Source organism: Fusarium sambucinum, chromosome I (genome assembly GCF_050947815.1).
Source record: "Fusarium sambucinum isolate potato_lamoka chromosome I, whole genome shotgun sequence".
NCBI classification, from domain to species: Eukaryota; Fungi; Ascomycota; class Sordariomycetes; order Hypocreales; family Nectriaceae; genus Fusarium; species Fusarium sambucinum.
The window spans coordinates 5,586,314-5,611,196 of record NC_139294.1 but is presented as its reverse complement, the minus strand read 5'-3'; the positions used below and the strand labels follow the sequence as shown (position 1 = coordinate 5,611,196).

At 49.5% G+C, this 24,883-nt stretch overlaps 6 protein-coding genes across 6 annotated transcripts; 3 read left to right on the top strand and 3 right to left on the bottom strand.

Annotated features, from left to right (window-relative positions):
• Positions 1–719: 719 nt before the first annotated feature.
• On the top strand, positions 720–4,172 carry FSST1_004504 (uncharacterized protein; the record flags this gene model as incomplete). Its single annotated transcript, XM_083230685.1, has 1 exon — positions 720–4,172. The coding sequence occupies one exon, from the start codon at positions 720–722 to the stop codon at positions 4,170–4,172; it is 3,453 nt and encodes a 1,150-aa protein (XP_083087934.1).
• A 373-nt stretch (positions 4,173–4,545) lies between these two features.
• FSST1_004503 (bladder cancer-related protein BC10-domain-containing protein) lies at positions 4,546–5,042 on the bottom strand (the record flags this gene model as incomplete). Its single annotated transcript, XM_083230684.1, has 2 exons — positions 4,546–4,963; positions 5,026–5,042. 2 exons carry the CDS (start codon positions 5,040–5,042, stop codon positions 4,546–4,548), a joined length of 435 nt encoding a protein of 144 aa, XP_083087933.1.
• A 2,139-nt stretch (positions 5,043–7,181) lies between these two features.
• On the top strand, positions 7,182–12,008 carry FSST1_004502 (uncharacterized protein; the record flags this gene model as incomplete). The annotated part of the gene is made up of 1 exon (XM_083230683.1): positions 7,197–12,008. The coding sequence occupies one exon, from the start codon at positions 7,197–7,199 to the stop codon at positions 12,006–12,008; it is 4,812 nt and encodes a 1,603-aa protein (XP_083087932.1).
• Positions 12,009–14,564: 2,556 nt separating this feature from the next.
• Positions 14,565–15,700, top strand: FSST1_004501 (PAP2 superfamily-domain-containing protein; the record flags this gene model as incomplete). The annotated part of the gene is made up of 3 exons (XM_083230682.1): positions 14,565–14,601; positions 14,658–14,907; positions 14,956–15,700. 3 exons carry the CDS (start codon positions 14,565–14,567, stop codon positions 15,698–15,700), a joined length of 1,032 nt encoding a protein of 343 aa, XP_083087931.1.
• Positions 15,701–16,098: 398 nt separating this feature from the next.
• Positions 16,099–17,296, bottom strand: FSST1_004500 (zinc-dependent alcohol dehydrogenase family protein; the record flags this gene model as incomplete). The annotated part of the gene is made up of 2 exons (XM_083230680.1): positions 16,099–17,036; positions 17,089–17,296. 2 exons carry the CDS (start codon positions 17,294–17,296, stop codon positions 16,099–16,101), a joined length of 1,146 nt encoding a protein of 381 aa, XP_083087930.1.
• Positions 17,297–18,655: 1,359 nt separating this feature from the next.
• On the bottom strand, positions 18,656–20,624 carry FSST1_004499 (uncharacterized protein; the record flags this gene model as incomplete). The annotated part of the gene is made up of 3 exons (XM_083230679.1): positions 18,656–18,717; positions 18,769–20,218; positions 20,265–20,624. The coding sequence occupies 3 exons, from the start codon at positions 20,622–20,624 to the stop codon at positions 18,656–18,658; spliced, it is 1,872 nt and encodes a 623-aa protein (XP_083087929.1).
• Positions 20,625–24,883: the final 4,259 nt, after the last annotated feature.

Here is a 24,883-nt window from a genome sequence, read left to right as displayed (position 1 = left end):
CCAACGGGCCGTTTCCTGGGAGAAGAGCTACCCTAAAGTACCTACGAGTACCTAGCGGTGAGGGGAGTAGCAGAGTGAATAACATATTATGATATTTGACTAGAATCATGGTTGAATGAATGGCCTGATGTGATAAAACTGCATAAGAAATAGCATTGGTTGATGGTTGCTGGGCATCTTTTAGACGCTGGATTTAAAGTGACCAAGATCGACCAATTGAATGACATCACCCAAATGGTTACACATATGAGAAGTTGAGATCACTACAGGAGAGTGAATCCTAACATACCCAAGAACTATCAATTCATCAACTGCTAAATAGCAGAGCTGGATAACATTGAAATATATATTCAAATAATCTCAGACAGTTCATTACCTCTCTCTATCTTGTTCCGTTTGCGAATATAAGTCCTTGTCGAGACTAACGTTTGGGGATCGTCAGGTCAGAGAGAGTTGTCGACCCAGCAACAAATGTAAACAATGACCGGGGTCAGTCCCAACGTCCTCGACCAACCATCCGCTGCCACACAACCCATGCGTCTGGGGAATTGATACCTTAATTATCTGCACCATTCCAGGAAGATCCCTCGATCTCTTTCTCTTTCTCGCTTCTATACCCTTTTCCTTTTTTCTTAAATCTAAATCCTCCCGTGTGTGTGTCACTACAATCCTCGACACACATACACAGACCACTGACCGCTTTACCCCTTCATCGTCAGATGCCCCGTCGCAACACTATCAGAGCCGACGACCTCGACTTTGAGATCCACGTTGATCCATCGTGCTTAAGCGATCCTATGGACGATAACGAAAACAAGCCCCCCGAGGAGCCAAAGGTGCAGATCGAAACCACCACCAACCAAGAGTCCGAGTCCCCCAACACCCACATTGATACAGAAGACCACCACCACTCGACGGCTGAAGCCAAGGTCGATTCTACGACTGAGGCTACCGAAGAGGATAAATCTACCATAATAGAACAAGACAACGAACAATCAGCTATACCAGACGCTGAATTAAAGGCTGAACCAGCTTCAGAATCTGAACAAGAATCATCCTACTCGGAATCTGAAGTTGAATCTGACGAAGAAGCCGAACCTCAAGTCGTTATAGAAAAAGAGGCCGACGAATCGATTCAACAGCCACCAACAGAGGCAGAAGAACCTGCATCTGAGGCTGAAATAGACACCCCGGCCCCAGAGCCTTCATTGGACGATACAGAAGATAAGGACGACGAGGAACCTACCCCTGTCGAAGACGTCACTGCCGCTGAGGACACTACTACCGAAGCTCCAATTGAGGACACCTCTTCGGCAGATACCTCCACCGAGGATATTTCTGTCCAAGACGCTGCCGCTGAGGATCTTGACGACGACGAGCTTGTCGAGGAAGACAAGGATAAGTCTACCGTTGAGGTAGAAGAATCTGTCGAGGATAACGAAGAGCGACAATTTTCTGAGACAGAATCAGAAATCTCTGGCTCGAGACGTGTGTCTTCTGGTTCTTCCGGATCCAGTTACTCTGATCGTCTGTCCACTCGCTCTGAAGCTATTCAGGAAGTCGCCCGCGATATCGCCTCTCAGATTGACAACCACGAGAAGAGGGAATCTTTGAGCAGCTACTCTGAAGTAGACGACGATAGTTATATCTCTCACACCAAAACTATCAGTGCTCGTCAATCAGACGCCAACATGGCTCGCTCAGTCAAAAGCGGTGTAGACGAGGCTGGCGAGAACAGCTCCCATCACGAGCACGAAGACGACGTTTTTAGCGACCGAAGTCCTCGAAGCTCAGTGGGTTCCGTATCCGAAGGTGATCATCGGAAGGCCCAGGATGCCATGCACCGGATGACCAGGTCCCCCCGTGTCTCGGGTATCTCTGGCATCTCTGGCTTCTCTGAGTACGACAGGGAAGATGAGGATTTTATCCCCACTATTCGAGGTAATCCTCGACCCATATTCCGGTCACCTTCCTCTGTCAAGGCCATGCAAATGTCATCGCCTCCTGGCTCAACTGTCGGCGGCTCTCCTCGCTCTGGTAGAAGGGCACCTCTCCCAAGCTCGTCCAGAATGAGTTCTCCTCGCTTCTCAGAGCAATATTCGCCTAAGAGGACACCGCCTCGCTTCAAGAGATCTACACCGCCACTTGTACTTCTACATGTCACATTGCTTCCTCTTCGGTGGCCTTGGGGCGAAGTTCTTGAGAACGCAGACCCAGAGGAGCTGAGCAAGGAATGCAAGACAATCAAAGATGCTTGGCGAACACTTCAGAACCGAATGGCAGATACCACCGTTGAGCGTGGTATCCTTCTGCCTCATCCTCAGAACGACTACGAGGTTCTCGAGGAACGGTTACTGGAGGCACTTGAGCTTCCCCTGAGACGCCGTGCTCGCATCCTCGAATGCGGTCATTATCTCGGTCCCTCCAACATGATGACCATTGAGGATTCCGATTCGGAGAGCGATGAGGACGAAGAGGAAGACGAAGAAGAGGCCGAGAGGCGCAAGGAAAGTCGTCGCCAATCACAACCCACACACTGGTGCAAGACCTGCAAATCTGACATTCACTACGAGTCTCTGGGCCAGGGCAAGATTTTCCGTGTCAAGGTATACGCTAGCAACGGTTTGATCCGTGGCGGTGCCTGGGAAGCTTGCTGGAAAGAGATGGAGCGAGTTGACGTCGAACTTGAGCCTCTTGTTGATGCAGTATCCCAGCATGAGCTTGTGCAATTGGAGGCTGACCAGGAGCGAGACTTGGCTATGAGAGAAGCTGAAGAGGAGGAGAGATACGTCAGGTTGGAAGAGGAGCGCAGGGAGTTTGAATCGAGGGAGCGAGGACGCGTGACTACAAGACGAGGAGACTCCCATGGACCTATCGAGGACCTCAGTATGAATGAGGGAGAGTCACATCTGAATCACGATGAGAGCCATGCCGCCGACATCACCAAGGAGGCTGCTGATGAACACAGCAAATCTTTTGATGACCTCGAGAAGGATATCGATGAGCATCTCCAAGAAGAACGCGAGAGGAGTCTGGCCGAAGAGGCATCAACTGGTGCGCCTTCGCCCGACGCTTCTGGCGTCGATGAAGCAGAGTACCAAAGGAAGGCTTCTCCTGGTTCCCAAAAACACGATGGAGATGCCCAGCGTTCTTTTGAGTCACAATCCCAACAGCATAGTCCCCCTGATGATCGCCAAAAGGCAATGAAGAACGCTACTCTCCCACAGCTCTTGGCTGAGTCGGCTCGTGTCGCGATGCAAGATAAGAAAAACATCTTGATCGGCTTGCTTAGCATTCTCATTTTACTCCTCGCTATCCGCGGAGGTAATGGATCCCGACAAAGCCCCGACACCTTTGAGTTTATCAGGAATGCGGAGGTCCCTACTGTCACAGTAACACAAGCCATGGGGTTGGAGACTGTTAACCCCGTCGAGGATGTCACTGCTTCTGTAGCTGCTGCCGTTGAGGAGGACAGCAGCGTCCAATCTGATATTCCTGAGGAGAGTATCATTGTTGAGGACACCCCTGCTACTGGAGAGGACAAGGATGGTGCCGAGGAGGAGGAGGAGGAGGAGGAGGAGGAGGAGGAGGAGGAGGAGGAGGAGGAGGAGGAGGAGGCAGTCCCTGTTGTCGACAGCGTAGCCCCTGGTGCCGTTGGCGATGCTATCCCTCCACTCGAGGCGCCTTCCTGTTCGGAGCGCATCGTTCGTATCGTGGAGACGGTCACTGCTGTCGAGACGGCGACTGTTTATGCTTCTGAGATGCCTTCTATGGAAGCACAGGCTGCGGAGGTTGTTAATGATGAAGTCAATGATGAAATTATTGATGGGGAGCAAGCCCAGGAGAGTATGGTAGCCGAAGCTGAGGGTGTTTCCGATGACTCTCAGGCTTCCGATGAACAGGAGTCCATGGAAGAGGCACCTTCTTCCGAGGAGACTACTATTGTTTCTGAAGAAGCTGACAATGTCGAGGAAGCCGAGGAAGCCAAGGAAGCCGAGGAAGAGCAGGATACTCACGAGGCTGTGTCGCCTACTGATGAGTCTTTAAGGGACCTCGAGGAAAAGATGTCTCTTGTGACTGCCGCCCCAAAGGGTTCATTTTTTGACGAGGAAGCCCCTGAACAGACAGCGGCTTCATTGGAAGAGGAGGATGATGACGAGGAGGAGCTCTGAGAAATTTGCAAGCGATGCCACGTTTTACATGCCTGGATGTAAGTTGTTACGAAGGATATACCTAGAACGCATTCTTTTGATGAAAATGGCGGGCTTTCATGTGGTTCTGTTGCGATGATTGATATTTGAATGATACATGAAGGGTACATAATCAGAGACCTGTTATTAGTGACTAGTCGATATGATGAGAATAGAAACGTTATGCTTATACCACCCAAAAACTGTAATTCGCTTGTGAAGGATCTGTTATTATGTATAGAGAACGCCTGCCAAGACCCGGTCTAAGTGATCAAGATGATGCGTGTCCATAAAATGTACGTCTCGTTAGAGCCACAGTATTGACTCCTTTGCCCGATATCAAAAGGGGCATCCCCTATAGCCGAATATAGATATCCATACAATCAATCCTCCACTCCCTCTTGCCTAGAAGATTCCTGAGCCATTCGATCCCTAGCCCGGACCACTCGGCCCTCCTCGCCTCGAGATCCTCGCTAGCAGATTTCACGATTGCCGCAATAGTGGTGTTGACCATTTCGAAAGCAGTCGAGTTAAAGGTGGCCTCGGCAATCTCGTCAGACGGTATCTGGGCCGTAGTTACGGGGCGAGGCAGGAACCAGTTGCTACTAAAGTCGAAGAAACATCGGTCGGACCAGTTGCACGAGGTCAGGAAGAGGATAAGCAGCAGGATGGAGCAGTATACGCAGGGTCGGTTGAGGAAGTAGGTGCAGATGAAGAAGAGGAATATGAAGGCGGGAGAAGCATTTGTCGGGATAAAGAGTAGCGGAAGCCAACTGTTGACGAAAAGATAAGCGTTGGTCTTTTGTTAAGTGTAGATCTGGTTGGTGGTGTTTACCTGCGAAGACAAAACATGTTGGGGAGATGGACTTATGCGCCGTGCATAGAACCAAAGTGTCGAGATTATTGAAGGGTATATGTATGTTATATAAGTAGAGTAGTTTACTTGATATATCTCCGACGAAGATGTTGTTACTGCCGTCTGCTGCGCGCGGGCGCAAAAGGGGAGTGATTGATTTCTGAAGATGGAGAGACCTGGACTGGGTCGGAGGACTTGGAAGTTTGGTGGTGGCGGTTTGGAGGAGTTACGTCGTTTTGGCAGGGTGAAGAGATATGGGGGAAGTAATAAATTGGGTTTAGTCTCGGTTGAGTTAGTGCGTTGAGGCTCTGGGGAGGGTTTAGTTAGTGCTGTCAATAAGAAATGAAGGTTGTGGTATTGGCTGGACGTTTTATTTTTTGTTTTTTGTTTTTTGTTTTTTATTACTTTCTTTTCATTGAGAATTTTAATTGACTTTAGGGCAACTGTACGTTGAGTTTGTTGGTATTAGGTGTGTATTACTAGAAGTTGTATGTTGAATTTAGCCATATTTGCTTCTCTCGATATGACCTGACAACAGCCGTACTTGAGATCAAAGAAGTGACTAGTACATGTCTCTACTGTTGAGACATGATCATGCAAGTTTGCAAGTAAACATGACTGAGACTGGTGGTTCAAAAGTTGGGCACGGTTCATATCAATGTTTGACTGGGATGGCCTGAACTAGGCGCGGTAGGCAAGCGATACTGAACCAGGATTGACAAGCATAGAAGTTAAAGATAACTAACTATCTAGGTTAAGAAAGACAAGAGATTGGTCGATTGGTCTCAGAATTTCTTCAACAAAGGCCCGGCGGCAAGTCAAGCAGTTTGTCATTTGGCCTGCAGTTTGGCTGCATGTGTTTAGGTATGCACTTCACTAGTCAGGAGCTTGTCTCTTCTTTTTTTCAGGCTTGAATACTGTCTCTTGTTTGATTAGACTGTGTGAGTCACCAATAATGAAACCAAATGTGTGCTGCGATCTGTAACTAATGTCTGTCCAATAGAGCTGTAAGAGGCGGTGACTTTTGACAACTGGCAGTCTGGGCGCTAAATGATACTGTTATGTACAAGTCTTGGCCGGTTTGGTTCCCCCAGCTTTAGACATCAGCCACTTTGTGTGATTTGGTTGCCGTTGCAAGAACGGATTGATGTTGTTGACGGGAAGAATGTTAATTTAAATTTCTTTATTTGTGAAATATTTCTTTTTGACGAGGTACACATGGTCAAAGAAACTCGACATTTAGAGGTACAAGCAACACATAGACACACACAAAAACATAATCAACCAGCCCGAATCAACCACGTCACTCGATCCTTGTACCTTAGCTCCCTCCCTCCTGTGCGTTACCTTCCATACCTTGCAATCGGGGAATAGTGAGGTGGAAACATCCTCCCTCTTTCCCGTCATCTTGCTAGTTGGTACCCGTGTTTTACTCAAGCTTTTTGAGCTGCTACAGCATCAGCCAGTGCTCATCTGGAGAAAACTCGCTTCAGCAATCCCCAAACACTAGCATCAGTCAATGCACGGATGATTCCACTTGCTTGATACTTACTATTCATCATCACCTTTGCTTCCGTTACCCGCTAGTTAGCTTTACTTTGCTGGAGTTTGGAGCTAAGAAAGGTACCACACCCTACTACAGGTACCTAACCTTGGGTCCTTTAAAGGTTGCCAATTCTGTGCCAGTGCCGGCCAAGTGCAAGTGCCACTTACCAGCCATTTTACAGAAGGTACCTTGCCTTTTCACCGTCATCATCATCCATTCGCGACTTTTTGTTTTTTTTCCCTCTCCCTCTCCCTCTCTCAGGTCAACCACCTTACTCTTCGCCTCATCCTTGAAGACGAGAGTCAAAGTGCAAAAAAATAGAATCGCAACTGTTTATCTGATACAATTCTATCATTCTCTTCTCGTTTCCTATTCTTCTTCATCATCTTCATCTCATTTCATCCTTTCTTGGCGTTCTTCCGGAATCTGATCGGCCCGTTTGCTTTGCTTTCGTTCCGCCTCCGCTTCCCTTTCGCCGCATTTCCCCTTCGTCTCTGAATCACTTTCAGATTCAAACCAAACCCCAAAACTAAGCGGGAGCTCTTTTCGAGTCCGCAACCGCAACCTCCCTCCTTCCCAGGCTGCTGTCATGGATAATCTCGACATGCCTGCGGCTCCCACGCCGCCAACCAACGCCAATGCGAGCAATACTGATCGCACTGCTAACCTGCTGAACCTTCTCAAGTTCAGTGGCTCAGGCGGCTCCCAGCTGCAGAGCCAGGCTACCCAAGCTCGCGCTCATGGCCACAACCCGCAGCAGCAGCCGGTCCAGCCAGTGCAGCAGCCTCAGGAATTGCAGCATCAGGAGCATTCTCAGCAACGTCACCAGCAGATGTCGCCTGACCCTCAGATGCATCAGTTTAATCAGTTCCAGCAGCATGCCCAGCAGGGTCGCGGAATAATCCAGAGCCCTTTGCCCGCTCAGATTCACCAGCCCTCGCCTTCCTCCGCTGATCCTACTGGCCTCTTGGCTGCTCTTATGCGTGGCGCCCATGAGCCCGAGGAGCAAAAGCAGCAGCAGCAGGCCCACCCGCAGCAACCTTTTGGTAACGGTTCGCCTCCTGCTGACACTCGTTCCTACCTGCTGAACCTCCTCAACCGTCCCAAACCTAGCCAAGGTGACCAGCAGCATTCGGTTTTGAGCGAGGCCTCACGTTCGACGAACCTTACGCCTCAATCTCCCGGAAACGCTCCCGCTGAAACCGCTCGCTACTCGGGTGTTTTTCAGCAGCAGTACGGCCAGCACCAGCACTCGCACAGCGGCCAATTTTCCAACCTCCAGCACCGCCAGTCCGATTCCTACGCCGGCTCTCATGCCCCTTCCAACGCTTCCGACTCTTACTATCCCTCTCAGGACAATCAAGCCGATGCATCAGCTCTTTTCCAGCAGCTGCTGGGAAACCTTGCTCAGTCTTCTCCTCAGAGCCAGAGCCACGGTCGCGCCGCGCAGTCGCCTAGTGCCCTGCCTTTCCAGATTCTCAAGAAGGACTCGCCCGCGGCTTCGCATCATTCACACCACTCTCATCACTCCCACCGTCCCGACCATTCCGTCGGCGCTGGTAGTGAGCGAGCTGCTTTCCAAACGTCTCCTCACCAGATCCGTCGTAAAGCAACCCGAACTGCGTCCATTCAGTCTCACCATTCCGTGAAGCAGGGCACACCCCCCGCTCCCGAATTCGAGAACCATAATTCTGCGGCCAAGGAGACCGTTGCGGAGGCAGTTGAGGACATTGCTGAGCAGGCTGATCATGACGCCACTGAGGCACTTGAGCGCGCTGAGTACGAACGGGCCCAGGCTGAAATTGCCCAGGGTCTGAACGAGATGCGCAAGGCAAAGTCCGAGAAGGAATTCGAAGACGGCGCTCAACATGCCGCTCAGGCTATTCAGGCTGAGCTCGAGCGTAGCGACAACGAAGGTGTTCTCGAGGACGCTCTTTCAGCTGAGGTTGCCGAGACCGTTCGTGAGATTGTTGACGAAGCCGCCCTGGGTGTTGCTGATAGCTGGGAGAGCGCCGATCAGGATGAGATTGTCGTAATTGAAGAAAAGGAGACTCCTCCCGTCAAGGTCTTCAACTTCCCAATGAAGCCGTGGATTTCCATTACGCTTCAGGAAGAGGGAACCGACCCGCGACCTCAGTTCCGCGACGAGACCATCATGGATATCGCTCGACTGAAGAAGGAATTCGACCAGATCGACCGCAACCTGTATACTGCCACGGAGAATTACATGGCTTACGGTATGTCCAAGCAGGGAGGTCTCCGTGTCATTCGACAGGAGGATGGTAAGGATGCCAAGATCTTTACCGATACCAAGGACCGAATCTTCAACGTCGCCATGTCTGTCACCCCTACTGATCACGAAGGCGCTCACCGCGAGGCTATTATCGGTACTGGCATCAGTGGCACAGTGTATTGGGTTCAGATTCGCGATGGCGAGAAGGATCACATCGAGGATACACATATGGAGCAGTATGGCTTTGCTCTGCCTCCCATGAGCTCCCAGGAGGGTGACGCCCCTGGCGGTGTTCTCAAGACCCGTGCTCGCACCTCCACCATTCACCCCGAGTACTTTGCCGTTGGTCGCGGAAAGTCCATCAACCTCATCTGGCCCTCTTACATTCTGCAGAACAACTTGTTTAAGCCAGGCCATGATCGTGTTGTCGACACAGAAACCCTTGCCAAACAATGCTCTTTGAAGATCAACACTGGTAAGGCCGGCAAGGACTTCACCTTCAGTCAGGACGACTCCGTCATCGTCTCTCTTGATAAATCTGGTCGGGTCAAGTTCTGGGATGTTCGAGACCTGACCGCTGTCAAGGAGGGTTGTGATCCACGTGCTCCAATTCCTGCACAAACCTCACTCGAGGTCAAGGAGCCTTTGATGACACTTGCCACCACTCCTGAGGGCGAAAAGGCCTGGCCTACTTCAGTCCTGCTTCTCGACAAGCAGCGACCCTACCAGAAGCGATGTGCTCTCCGATACATGATTGTCGGAATGAAGCAGAACCATACTCTGCAGCTTTGGGATCTTGCTCTTGGCAAACCCGTGCAGGAGTTCAACCTCCCTCACAGCAAGGAGTCGGACGCCGTCTGCAGTGTCATGTACCACTCCGCCACTGGCATGATTGTCATAGGCCACCCCACACGAAACTCGATCTACTTTGCGCACTTGTCGGCACCTAAGTATAACCTGAAGAGCGTTTCCCAGGCCGAGTACATCCAGCGACTTGTCGCTCAGGACTCCTCCATTCCCCAGCCGGATAGTACCGCTGTCATTAGTGGTGTGCGAGAGTACTCGTTCGCCAACCGGGGTATCCTGCGAAGTCTTGACATTCTTGGCACACCTGCCATGGTCCAAGACGCCGACGAACCCACCCTGTTTGAGTTGTATGCCATGCACTCCAAGGGTGTTGCTTGCCTGCTCGTCAAGCAGACCGAGCTCGGATGGTCCAAGGACAACAAGGTCCTCGACGCGGTTGACGCTGTCGCTCAGAATGTCGTCATTGTCTCGAAGCTCAAGGCTCCCCAGCCTGCCGAGACCCCAACTCCTGCCAGCAACGGAGAACCCGCTGTCCGTATCGTCAACCGCGGATCCAACAAGGAGACCGTACAGGCCACCCCTGGATCCCAGACCGAGTCTGTCCAGCGTGGGCCTGAACCGGCTGCCCCAGCCAAGGCAAAGACTGAGCCGAAGGAGGCTGAAACGCCCGTCCAGTCCGCCAAGGAGTCCCAGTCTGAGAAGCCGGAGAGAAAGTCACGAAAGAAGAAGAATGCGGCGAACCAGGGTGATGTTGCCACCAACGGCGCTACACCTCGTGCTGGCAATAAGGATGCCAAGGGCGCAAACAACACTACTGCGCCTTCTGTCTCTTCTGAGGCACTGGATGCTGCCATCTCTGGACTCGAGTCTCGTCTGAATGTGAGCGTTGGCGATACGCTCAAATCATCTTTCAAGAACCTCCATGGCAAGATTGATGACGATATCCGTGTTCGGGACGAGAATTTCAACCAACACCAACTTAAGCTCCTTGATATGGTTTCGGAGGTGCTGAACGAAAACACTCAAAAGGTCCTCGAGGCTCTCATCCATCACCAATTCACCGAGCTCGTCATCCCCGCCATTGGCGACAAGGCGGGTGCCGCTGTCAGCGATCTTCTCGACAACAAGCTGCAACCCCACCTTGCCTCTTGTGTGCAAAAGGAGATTCAGAGTTCCCTTCCTCATGCGCTCAACAGGTCCCTGCGCTCTGGCGATTTTGTCAAGTCCATCTCGGAACGAGTTGGTAACACTGTCACCACAAGCGTTCAGCAGGAAGTTGTCACAACACTGACTCAGCGACTCACTCCTACTTTCACTAACATTGCAACTCAGGCGTCGCAGCGTGTTGCCGGCGAGCTGCACCAGCAGTACCATGACCAGTTTGAGTACATGAAGTCTCAGCATGCTGCCGACAGTGCCAAGATCGACCAGCTGACGTCTCACATCACCCATCTCTCCGGAATTGTTGAGACCATGGCCGCGTCTCAGGCGGCTCTCCACGCGGAATTCCTCAAGTTCAAGCAACAACCTGTCCATGAGCTTTCTGGAATCCCTCAGACTGCTGGCCACGGTCAACCTGTCCCGCATCACGGATATGCCACCAGCCAACACCACCCTCAAGCCAGCCTCACCGGCAGCTACCACCCGAGTCAGGCCGCTAGCCAAGCTCAACAGTTCGTTGGCAGCCCCCAGTACGCTCGTGGTTCTCAGCATGTGAACAGCCCTCAAGCGTCCCAGCAGGCTTCAGACTACATCGCTCCTACTGCGAGTGTTGGTGCCCTTGCCGGTGCCTACGCTAGCCAGCGTAACCAGACTGAGCCTGAAGCAGACCACGACTTGATGCAGCGCATCAGGATTGTTGAGCAGGCTATCCAGGAGGGCCGTTACCAGGATGCCATGATCCAGTGGATCCAGAGTGGTCGCGAGGAGGAGATTTTCCGCCGCTGCCTCAGCCGCTTCCCTCCTAAGAAGTTTGAGAACATGCCTCTCTTGATTCTACTTGTTGTGATTGCCACTATCTCCAAGAACTTGAAGCCAAACGCTCGTCTCAAGGAGGAAGTTGAATGGATCGAAATGGCCCTTAACGCGTTTGCGGAGAGCCTTCCTAACTTTGTAAGTTCAAACTTATCTACTTACATGGGCGAAACTAATTCATTGCAGGAATGGGACCAATCCGGCGCTCGTGATATAATCAAGAGCACCACTTCGGCCATGCAGCTCCTTATTGGACGCATTCAGCCTCTTATTGGTGGTATCCAAGATGGTTTCCCTACCGATCCCTTCCTTGCCAACCTCGAGAGAGCCAAGCTTGACTGGATTGTGCGAACATCAGAACGTGTGCTTGACATTTGTGGTGCCCCGAGACGCTACGAGTAATCGAACACTACTATGGCACTAAAATCTGGAGGAATTCCTGCTATTCTTGTCTAACGAGACAGACCATGGAAACATGGCGCTTTGTCGTGAGCTAGAAGATGGGTCCGACAGTGTACACCACGCTGGGAAGATATGATTTCACATGGGAACATTTCAGAAGGTTTCACGATTGGTGAAAAAAGACATGCATGTGCATTATTAGGAGGTTGATGATGTTTTATGGTGTCGTGGCATGTTTCTCGCGATGCGATTTGGTATCATGTTACTTGCGAAGGCATTGGAGTTGTTTTCACATTTGGGATGCTATGATACCCCGGAGAAGGGGAGGATGGGGATGGAGTGTTTGCGGAGGATACGGAGAAACAAACAGTTTCTCTTTGACTTAGTTTTTGGTAATTAATGTATGAGTTGCTATGGGATTTGATGTGTGCTGTGCATTACGTCCAACATGTTCAATCGTCAAGATTTGTGCCCAATATTCGGTCGGACTGCTATCTAAGTCGAGATTGCTTTCATGTGAACCTTATCATGACCATCCCCTGGCATGTTCTTGGTCACTTCGGAAGCTACGGATGGTAATGGATACATGTTCTCGGCAAATGAACGTCAAATGTCATGTCAGACAAGCTTTTTGGCGGCTTGTTATCTCAGCCCTAGAATAAGGGGCATGCTTGGACTGGAAGAAGTGTGGTTTCTCATGTGACACTGTCTGATATCGAGTGCTCAAGTCTCTCATTCAACCGGGAGTGATCACTGAAGATGCTCTAGTAGATGAGGTGAGCAAATTAGACTGTGAATAACACATGTTGTTGATAAAGCAGTATGTATGATTGCATGTTAATCATCTCATACCATGTCATAAAGATCTCAAACCGAGGCTCGACACCAAGTCCCCAAGGTCTTTGCCATGGATCATACCTTGTATCTGATTTCGTCCGATTTAATGAACCACATTAACGGGTATCCGCGCACTCCGGCAGTCGGAACGGGGATCTTGAATCTTGGTCTCGGAGTCAGATTCGAACCCGAGTCGCCGGATTGCAAGTACATAATCATCCTCTTCAACACTCTGGCAGAATTATATTGCCAAGATAATGAATTGAGTTCAAAGTGACGGTTATGACTGCCATTGTCCCAATTAGTTACTGGGTTTTTTTTTATTTCCTAAACTGGAATAAATTGATTGGCCCAAAGGCTCGGCCCGGTACCCACTTCAAAATAAGTTGATTGGCCCAAAGACTCGGCCCGATACCCGCCTCAACTACAATATCGTGCACCTCGGATTTTCGACAATGGCCCAGCCCACAACTCCACAGCGCAGCATCTAACTAAATCAAAATAATTACATTGTAGTCATAGCATCAAGCTACTATTTGGTTTCGTGGTCTAACGGCTATGACTGCGGATTCTGATTCCGCCAGCGAGGGTTCGACTCCCTCCGAGACCTGTTTTTTTGCCAGTTATTTTGAACATATGGGTGTTTTTTTGGAGTCTTGGAGAGGTATATGGTTTTTTAGGTGGTTAGTATTTAGTGTTTTGAAGATCAAGTTCTGCAGGAAACTCTATTAGGCTTCGAACAGGTAGATAAACAACTTGTAGTCCTTTTCTCTTAGGGCGTCCCATTGTAAAGTCTATTATTGACGACTTTCGCAAAGTGTTAGACTACAACGGTGGCACAAAGATTAGTCCATCCAATGGTTTCTCGCCAAGTTCATAACAGTATGTATTTATATGCTTTGGCTGCGGTACATGTAACCCTCCAAGATTAAGTCTCGCCTCATTGCAGTGAATTGTGCCGCTGCGGGTTTGATTCGTTGAGGAGCCATGTCGAGGCGAAAACGGTAACGAGCACGAGAGTTAAGCTTATTGCACTTTTCATATCATTACTCTGCCATTGGCTTGTTGGCTATGGAGTGACAAGCTGTGCATATAAGATATGTCGACAGCTGAGGTGAGCTTATGCAAAGAGAACAAACACAGAACACGTACCGATATACTACAAATAGAAATAGATCAACTTATTACCAGGCTGTATAATCCAATAGATCATGATACAATCCGGTGACCTTCAAGTAAAGAGGAAACTAATGCATAAATACCCTTGAAGTGTAGCCGACGCTCGCCAACATGTGAAGTCTCCTGACATGTACAAAGCATATAATTGACACATGCAAGGTTGTGTAACATTGACAGCCAGCCTCTTTAGTGTCAGAGTGGCTTTCCATTCTCCGATGACGAGCTTTTCCTGCCGTTAATTACTGCGTCTCGTGCCTGGTTTCCTTGTTTTGCCTATCTTACCCCATATGCTAATGCTTGGGTGTAACCATGAATACGTATGGATATTGACTATTACTATGTATATCTCCCTGTCCCTTCTTAATCGTTTTCTCCTTCTTCCCCTTCCTTTTCCCTCTTTTCTTTTTGGTCTAGGTTGTTTGCTATACGGTTGGACTGTTTTGAACCACCACATTCTCTAGACTGTTTTCTATATATACGACTCTTACTTTACATTGTTTCGGCACTCTTGTTTTTCCAACACAATTATTATTCGCGACCATGGTTACAGCTTCCAAGAATGTAGTAGAGCCAGTGTGTAAGTCATAGTTCAACCAAAGCCATCACTCACCAGTATCTAACAGACTGCCATAGTCATTGTTCTCGCCTTTACTGCAGGATGTCTAATCAATAGACGAAAGGATACCCAAGTGACATACAATGAATTATCAGAAGATGTCGAAACTGGTCAAAGATACATCGACTCGCCATCCCTGAAGCCAGCTCTGCTCCAAAACGAACGACCTGCACGCAAAGCTCCCAACTTATTTTTCGTTCTTCTCTCCCGCTTCTTTAACAAGTTTCCATTCTTCATAGAGATTTGGTACTGGAACTTGACGTACTGGTATGTATCGTAGTCGGATAGTATATATCAGTTACTGACCTGGTGTAGGATATATCAAGGCCTTCGAGCTGCATCAGCCAGAACAATTGCTGGCAACGAAGACATATTCGACCGCGCAAGAGACCATGCTCTTCAAATCCTCCGTCTTGAATCCCTCTTCGGTCTCAATATCGAGCAGCGTTTCCAGGCATACATGATGTCCGAACAACAATGGCTCATGTCCATCCTTGCCAAGATCTACCACTCCCACATCAGCATCGGAATTCTCTTTCTCATATACATCTACACTTATCTCCCGCCTTCGACATTCCAACGGATTCGTCGTACCATCGCTGTTGATAATGCAATCGCTTTCGTCATCGTCACTCTCTGGCGCTGCTCACCTCCTCGTTTACTGCCTCCTGAGTACGGCTTCGTCGATGTTTTGCACAGCAAACCCGGTGGCTCCAACGTTTGGAACAATAATCGCTTCCAGTTAACAATCGCCGCAATGCCGAGTTTGCATTTTGGAACGTCTCTCTTCTTTGCGGTCTGCATGTGTCGCTTCTCTCCGCATCGTTTCATGCGCATACTCGCTCCTCTGTGGCCGACTGCTATGCTCATCACAATTGTTGCGACGGCAAATCATTTCCTCACGGACGCTTTTATCGGAGCTTTGGTTCCTTTGCTGGGATGGCGTATTAATCAGGCTGTTCTCATCCTTAAGCCTATCCAGGATTTTGTGTTTGCGCCGTTGGTCAGTAGGCTGGACCTGATAGATTCCAACGTACGGGTTGTTCCCAAGACTTTGTAATGATAAGCATGCTCGCTACATAGGCGAAACGAAGGCAGGGATTGGGTAGGAATGTAGAAACCAATACAAGACTTCGGTCCTAGTCCATCATGATGCCTTGGTAGACTACTGAGAGAAACGTTGACCTCCTGAGCCTTAGGCTACAAAAATAAACAACCTAAGAAGCATAGTCTAAGTAGCATAAACTGACCTACTAATTTCGTCTCTTATGCTTCTGGCGGCCAATTTCTCTGATACCCTGAGGGCAGATAGCCGCTGTGAATCCGAGCTCTTTACTAAGAGTCTAATGTAGTGTAGCGTTTCTCCAATATGTCGTACAATAACTTCACACTCAAGACCTTGTGTAAAATATTTCTGTTCATTCATTTGTCGGCTTAAATATGCATGTATCCCATCCTCTATCCGCTCTTTGAGATGTTGACAACGACCTTTCCAAAGTGCTGTCCACTGCTCAAATACTCAAGCGCCTTATTCGCCTCTTCAAACCTAAAAGTCTTGCAGATGACAGGATGGATAGAGTGCTTCTCGTAGAAAGAAACCATCTCCTCAAACCGATCCTTGGGTCCGTTGAGGATACCCTTGAGTGTGACGTTCCTTCGCAGAGCAAGCACGTTAACACCGACCTTGCCGCCAGTGTCCTGCTCTTCCTCCTTACCGGACAGGTATCCGACACAGTTGATCAAACCACCGAAAGCAACCGAGTCGAATGACTTGCGCAGCGTGCGTGCACCACCCGTCTCGAAGATGATGTCGGCGCCACGGCCACCGGTGGCTTCCATGACAGGATCCTGCCACTCCCAGTGGGTGCGGTAGTTGATGCCAGTGTCGGCACCTAGGTCCTTCTTTGCGCGCTCGAGCTTGTCGTCGGATGAAGAAGTGATGATGACGTTGAGGCCAGCCGCCTTTGCGATCTGAAGACCGGCGATGGCGACACCACCCGTGCCCTGGAGGAGAACCGACTCCTTCTTCTTGTTGCCATCGGCGGGCTGACCCAATGGTCGCATGCCGTTGATGCACATCCAGGCGGTGACGGCTGCGATGGGCAAACAGGCAGCCTCCTCGTCAGAAAGGTAATCCGGGACGGTGACGAGGCTGTCGGCGGAGAAGCAGCGGTACTCGGTCAGAACACCAGAGAGAGGTAGGCCGAGGCCGGAGGCCATGTCGGCCTCGACAACTTGGCCGGTGAGATGGGTCTGGTTGAAGATGGACATGACACGAGTGCCCGTCTTGAGCTTGGGAGAAGAGCTCTGGATGACAGTACCGCACATGTCGGAACAGGGTACTAGAGCCTCGGTGTCTTGGACAGAGGCGTGATGGTTGTAGTCGCCATTGATGACTTGCGTAGTTAGCATAACGCTGTCTTTTTATTAAATTTATCAACAACCTACCTTCGGTATCACGATAATTCAAACCAACGGCATGGATCTTGACAAGGACCTCTCCATCCTTGGGCTGCGGGACCTTTCCCTCTCCAAACTGGAGTTTATCAAGACCATCCTGGCCGGTGGTCCATTGCTGGTTGGTCTCAGGAGTCGCCATGTTTGCTGTATTTTCTGATTTTCTGAAAGGTAGATAAGATGAGATGAAACTAGTCATGATGAAAAGAGGAAAGAGAAAGAGAATAAATACGAGTGAATGGATTCGACGTCAACGTTAACGTCAACTCTCAGTCAATGCTCTTACAAGTGGAGATGACGTCGCTGTTGGTGGACAGAAGTTATCCTATCAGAAAAGGGAACTAGATCGTTTCAGGTATTAATACCGGACGTTGAAGAAATGTCTTAATAATCAAGACGACAAAGTTGAAATATCATGCAGACTGAGTTTTCTTGTCTTTTGACAACTTTGTATATAAAACACACGTAGAAGAAAGGATACATACCTACGTAAGGCATGAACAAATGGACAATCAAAAGACAACCTCAGGCAGGACTTACTCATGACACCAACACGATACCAACATGATACAACAAACACGTATAATTCAAAGCGTATACACAACAGTCCTCTTGCCTCGCTGATCATCTTCTTATTCGTGTTTAAAACACCTACTATACTCGCTATACCATACACGCACTCGACTCTCCTCAAAACCGCTACCGGGCAAATTCAGAATTAATTCGAAACGGCATAGGCCCTTCACTCCAGCCAACTAGGCATACAAGAAAACAGAAACAGTAACAAAACCATCAACTAAATCAATCGAGCGAATAATGCAGAACCAGATATTGTAACTTTTTTCTTTTCCATTCCAACGCGGCCTTCACTCCAACTTCAGCCGCCCTTTGCTTTGCGTGCCCAATAGTCCAATAGCCGGACTCGGGCGTCTCCATATCGTCTTCATCGTCGCGGTCATGCCAGGAGCAGCGCCTAGACAGAAATTATTTGGTGGGTATAGTAGTAGGTTGTAGTCGCCGAGGCAACTCCTCCCATCGCTGGCGATGTACACAGCCTGATGAGGAGAAGCCAGTATAGCTGTCTAGACGTAACGTCGTAAAAGCGTCATAATCGTCAGGTAGTGGTCGTAGGTCTTGTCGGGGTACAGGCGAGGGTATTCCAGGTTGTGCGTGTTGCCAAGCGGGTTCGTGACCTTCCATGTTTGGTTGCCCAGGTGTGTTGAAAACATTGTGTATCCAGATATCCTATCCCATACTCTCTCATCGGTAGCTGTCATCAAGTCGGCCACACTTATGGGCCACTGTCGTCCCCAACAATCTTCAAAAGTCATAAAACCATTCCCACGTAAACTATATGCAATGGGGTTTAACAAGACAGGGCAAGGCAAAAGCTTGCCATCACTCCCCCAGGTATGTAAATATTACAATTCGTAATAACAAATGCGATGTAAAAAATTCAATGCGTCGTTTTCGTTGTCGTTAATCAACGCGCAATTGTAGCCGGCGACTGGCTTCAACGTCGCTCTAGGCTTGGCCCGCCAGGGGTAAGCGAACACACTCAGTGATATCGCGAGGCGTTAGTGGAGCTTGAACCAACACGGGCTCCGTTGTCGGACGAATCTATGTTGAAATTAGTCCATGTTCAATTGACCATCAGTTCATTTAACATACCGCTGCCGCGAGTGGCGTGGCCGTTAGCTCGTCGGCCCGCAAATCCAGAGTTGAACTCCAACTCGGGTCCACGGGGCTGACGCTCAGGAGCTCCCTTAGAGCTATTGCCAGGACGCTGGCTGCCGATAGCACCGGGGGTGCTTCGTGCCTGGCTCTGCATAGCGCTAGAATCGTATCCCAGGTTCATGTTGTTGAGGCTGTTGAGAAGAGCCTGGTCGTTCTTGGGGCCGGGGGTACCACTGCTGGGGTGGCCGGAAGGAGACATGTTCCCACCAATGTAGTCATTGAAGCGAGCGTTGGAGCCACCACCCATGTTGTTCATACCAGCAGGTGCGAGGTAGCTGGAAGAGGCCTGCGAAGGGCTGGGGGTGAAAGATCGGAGATCGGCAAAGCTCTTAGCAGCCCGGAGATTGTTGGGAATGCTGTTTCCATCAGGGCTTCCGGGAAGCTCAAGGGTGGGGCCCTGTCGACCCATAGCATGGGCATAGTTGCTGCTGGCAGCCCTCGTCTCGCGATCCGCAGCAAAGTCAAAAGTAGCGGCACGGCTGAGTCCGCGCTTGTGCATGTCGAGACTGGTAGCTGGCTGGCTGTGGATGTTGGTAGTAGGCGATGGCTGCTGTCTCTTAAGCACAGTAAGCTGGCGAGATTCGGCCTCGCCCATAGATTGATGCTCAAGACCCATGTTGTGTGCAAGGATGTGGATGGATCGGCGGTGCTCAGGGGCGATACCGGGGGGGAAGACAAGAACCTCACGAGAGTCATCACGGCGGAACATGACCAGCTCAGTGTAGAACTCGAGGGTCTGGGGGTCGTTCAGATCGACATCTCCTGGCATGCTGATTGAGGGAGACTGAACGCGGGATGCGTCGAGCATACCGAGGTGTGCAGGTCCTCGGGCCTGAGACTGTGAAAGGCTACCGAGGGACTGGATGGAGCTCTGCTGGTGCAGCATGGGAGCCCTGTGTTGCTCCTCGAGCTGGCCACGGCGCTCACGCTTCTCACGCTCGATCCTCTCTCGCTCAGCCTCGGGGAGCATCTTCTTGTATTCAACTCGCAGTTTGCGTCCATGAACATCCATACCGTTCATGGCTTCGATTACCATGCGTGTGTCCTCAGCGGACTGGAAGTTGGCGAAAGCCAGACCACGGAAAACACCGTTGTCGAAGTGGTAGTTGAAGGCATATGGCTGAGGAAGGTGCATTTCGAGCATGATCGAAGCCAGTGTCTCCTTGCGGACTGCAAAGGGAATGTTCTTGATAACAATAGCAGTGGGTATGAGCTGATCGGCATCGGAGGTGTTTGATCGAAGATCTGTAGGAGATCCGTGAGATCCAGGGTGCTCAACACGGAGGTTGCCGTTTGACATTGGGTTGTTGTTCATTCCACCTTGGTAACCCTGAATACCACCATGGCTACCATGGATACCAAGACCGCTGTGGTCGGTCCATGTCTATTTTTGGTCAGTTCAGTCCTGTTATTCTGTCATTGCCACATACCTGAGGGAGAGCAGCTCGGCGATTCACGTTTCGCTGTCGGCCAGGGCCGTTTACGGCTCCGTTGACGGTGGCGACGCCGTTTGTGTTGTAGTTCCAAGCCTGGCCGTTGTCCAGCATGTAGCCCTGCATACCGCCAGCCATGTTGTCCATACCTCGATGGTTGTATCCACTTGCGATCCTGTCGGCAGGGTAGAGCGCAGATGAGCCTAGAGGAGCGTCAAACGGGCGTTGAGTCTGGCGGGGTAGTGATAGTCCAGCAGAAAAGCCACCAGCGGCAGCATAGTTCTGTCTCGAGTTCGGAGAACGGTTGTTGGAGGCACCATAGTCAAGGTAGCTCATGTCGTGCGGTTGTTGCGACATTGTGATGATTGGATCCAGTTTGGCAAGGAGCTGCTGATTCTACCCAGCAGTCGACTATACCGGAATATTGATGTTTTTATGATGGCAACTCAAGATGTACGTTGGCTTAAAGATGCGTGTCGCAAAAGATATCAGATGCGTAATAAAAACTAACGATGCGGCATCAAAATCGTCGATCGAGGTCCGATGTTCGTTTCGGTCGTAAGCGGTGTAGCTAAGAAATGAAGCACAAGACGCAGCCACGAACTTGAATGAGCACGCTCAAGAGTCCCGCAACGTCAAACGCAAGATTTGCAGCTGAGTCAACCCGACTAAAACGTTTGGTTCGTTTTAACGTGTCTGTCGTAAAGGTTGTCGCTAGGCAACCAAAGCGGGCACCGATAGCAGGTCTCCAGTCGTCAACCTTTTGTGGCAAGAGGGCGAGAATGTAGCCAGCACAGCGAAGGAGGCCTTTCGAGTCAAGTCCTGTCAAGTTCAGGATTCCAGCGAAAGTGGCGGAGTAACGTCAGAGGCTACTTTTTGACTCGTTTTTCGACAGGTAATGCAACCAAGACGACAAACGAAATATTCCAGTAAACGAATAGCGACGTTTCAGACACGCACTATTTCAAACTGCTATTGAATAATAAAATAGTGTTGCGAAAAAGGGGAGTGGATTGGATTCGCGCGGCAAACTCGTCTCTCGTTGGTTACAAAAAGTCGTGGATTTTCGTCGACGTAAGGGCTGAAGCTCTGGACGAACCAGAATTGCGAACTACAGAGGAGTAGGTAATCAAAGGGAGAGAGAAGAGGGTAAGTGACTGGGAGATGTCGACAAAAAATTGGGGGGAGGAGAGGGGAAGAAGAAGGATTGAGGAAAGGGGGTTAAGAGGAAGGCAGAGGGGGAGGAGAGAAGAAAAAGAAGATGGAACAAGTCCCAGTAAATGTCCGTGATGATCTGGATGGAACGGGAAAACGGCGGACGGGAGACGGGAGACGGGGGTTTGGAAGAAGGTGGATGGATTGTGGTTGGGGAGGTGACAGCGGTTTCTCGTTACCTTGTGCTCTTTTTTTTTACTTCCTCTCAGGTTCTGTTCTCCAAGTCAAGAGAGAGTCCAGGAGTGGAGGCCCTTAATTTTTCCCTCCTGTCTTGTCTTGACCTTGCCTTGTCTGGTCTGGTCTTGCTAGGGAGGGGGAACAGAAAAGACGACTTTTGAAGTTCAAGATAACAAAATAATTGCTCTGACAATCCACCCCCAGTTCAAGACAGCATAACTCACTAATTTTGTCTCTTCTACTTTAAGCAGCCAACTTTTCTGATCCCCAAGAGCCTGGGACCCATGAGAGATGATGAGATGGAGGGTCCTGACAGTGCGCGCACCGTGACAAGCCACCCGCCAGAGGTACCCATGGCGTAAATTGGTGGGGTCTTCAGCGCTGTTCAATTATTACCTCCTGCTGGGAAGTCCACTGTGGATCAATATCCCCTGAGATGCCCTTGAAAGCTTGAGATTGAATGCATATTGAGATATACAGCATCGTCATAAAGTATATAATGCTATGACTTTGCCTCTTCATTCAATGAATTGGCAGGTGCTTAATCATTTATCTATGCATCTGTATTTAAACTCCATGCTAAAATATGCATTTCTCAACTTTAGCTCAATGTGGGCCCGGGCTTGTGAAAAAAGTGACGATGAACCTGGGAGGCTGGCCTGTCGAGGCTCTACCGCAAGTTACAAGCCACCTCTTTACTTGGCATTATCAGCCTTTTTGGAAGAGGCTGACTGTATTGGATATCAGTGTTGGTATCTTTCTAGAAGGGTTGTCGAACCGAAACATCATAATGGCATTTGATAGATGTTCCTATCCAAAGATTCACCTGTGGCAGTCACAGCAACAGTGCGAAATCAGCAACGTCATCTAGTCTAGGTCCAGCGCTCGAGTTAGCTCAGTGGACCGCATAACATTGGGCACGCCAATGTGTTTGTTGTCGTTACAATCTATGTTTATGTCTCTAGCTAAATGAATGCTCTCTAGCGAATTTATGTTGTGCATATCACTCTGCATTCAGATCTGGTATTACATGCATTCAAATCAAGTTTTGGTGGGCATCCTTATGCAGTGCAAGTTACAATTCAAGCCTTTATCGTCACACTTTTTAGCTGAATGACTCTCAGTCAGAGCCTGACTCGATAGGATGCATGAAGCCTACTGTTGACTCAAGTAAAACACACACTGTAATTGTATTGCATTGTATTTATTGTACAATTCTTTTAACATGTCGTGTATGAACAAGGTAGTCAGCGTTGGAGCACAACCTCGAACCCTTTCAGCTTACCTGCACTATTTGGTAGTCCTGTTCCAATACTTTGATTACAATTCCCAAGGGGCAGTCTAGAATAGATAATAATAGGGAGTCGAGAAACAGTCCCGCAAGTCGATTGTCATTACCGCCGGAAAATCTTGACCGTCGGTATCTTACCGTAACCCGCGTGTCATCTTGGAGTTTGTCTAAGTAATTACTTCGTCTTGTTTAGCTCCAACACCCCTATTATGACAAGCCCGGCCTGTCTCCCCGGATGATGCTAGTAAAGATACAGTAGAGACTGGCGGCCTACAGACCCGATGCCATAGCGTAGGTTACAATCCATCGTGTTGTGATCACCTTGCACAAAGCAAAGACAAAGTGTTGATGAACCTATTTTCACTGTCGTGTTCGCTCGGACTGACATGTCTTTGATTGCTTTTTTTTGTCTCGCATTTAACCTACGTATCGGTTCTGAATGGTAGCACTGAGTTATTGTGAGATGCCCATCATGTCGTATCGTCTCCAGGGGGGCTGCCAACAAGATTTGCGAGGCTTCATTAGACGGTACTTTCATGCGAGATTTGACAGTCGGTTAGTATGTATTTTGAGATGCTCATAAACATAAACCATGATCAAAAGCCACGTGCATGAGTCCATCTGCGGCTCTTTGTTGACAAGCCTTTTTGGGGCTTTCTTTTGGCTTATAATTAGCATCCATGATATTTGACACTTTGGCCATCCAACGTCTTCAACGCTGACAAAGTAGTATTACCAGAGCGGCTGTGCAGTGGGAGATGAGTTCAAATCTAATTAACATCATGATTTTGCCTTTGGTCAGACCGGAACTGATCCGACTAAGAATAAATTTTGCCTTTTTTTCTCTTGTCAACGATTTTGTTCAAGTACCGCAGTACATGTCAACGGCCCGTCGGGCGGGAAGCCACCTAATCAATGAATGTAGTGGAGTACAAACTGTCTACAGTGTGAAATTCTTAGCACTAAACCTGCTTAACGACTAACGTTAGCAATAAACTTTGGTCGAAAAATCAGAGGAAAAAGGAATTATCAAGTGCCGTTTATCAACAAACATCGCCCAGAGACGCCATTTCTCTCAGCTTGCTGTATATCCACGTCATTACATTGCCGCAAGACATGCACGTTAACGGCAATGATAGTGAGTGACGATTATCCTCGAGCAAAGCCCCTTTTGCTTTTCCAGAACCAGAGAACTGCTTTGTCCACCATGACGAAGCCAGGGTCATCCTAACCCGCCCACCTGGGCCGATATCAGGGGGCCTGGCCTGGTCTGCCTGATCTCAGGGGGCTCCCCAGTCTTTGGGTCGCCGTTCGTTGACCGTATGTGCTGTATCCGTAAGCCCCGGGATGAGAAACGAGGGGACCCGGGTCCCTGGAAATTGTCCACTGATGGGCTGAGGGGTTGTTATTGTTGTTGCTGTTGCTTTGCTGTTCGGCTCACTACAACGTCCATTCTGTTTGATACTCAGTATATCAGTCCGTGGTGGATCTCATTCTAATGAGGCTCATGTCCTATGTCGCAGAATTCCCTTGTCCAAAAGTCTTGACTGGTAGGTGAAGCATGTCACCTTCATCTTCTGGACCCTCCTCTCCTTTTTCTTCTCTCTTGCTCGGTTCGTTTCGTCCGGTTCGCCTCGTGTTTCTTAATTTTCATATGTCATTAAAATGTTCGAGAAGGCCTACTAGCGTATTCTTTCACCTTATTTCGCCTCGCTAACAATAGAAAATACTGAAAGCAAGAAGAAAGAGGTGAGGGCTACAAACTAAATTGATCCCTGAGGCTGCTGGACCAGATCCCTGAGGTCTGAGGAGCCGAAGAACGCCTAAGCCAAGCGAACATCCCAGCTTAGCCTCATCTCGCCGTCGCTCGCTTGTCATCACCCCCGGAGATGGCGGCTCCTAGATCACGCGGCCATGTTCTCTCCACCCCTGG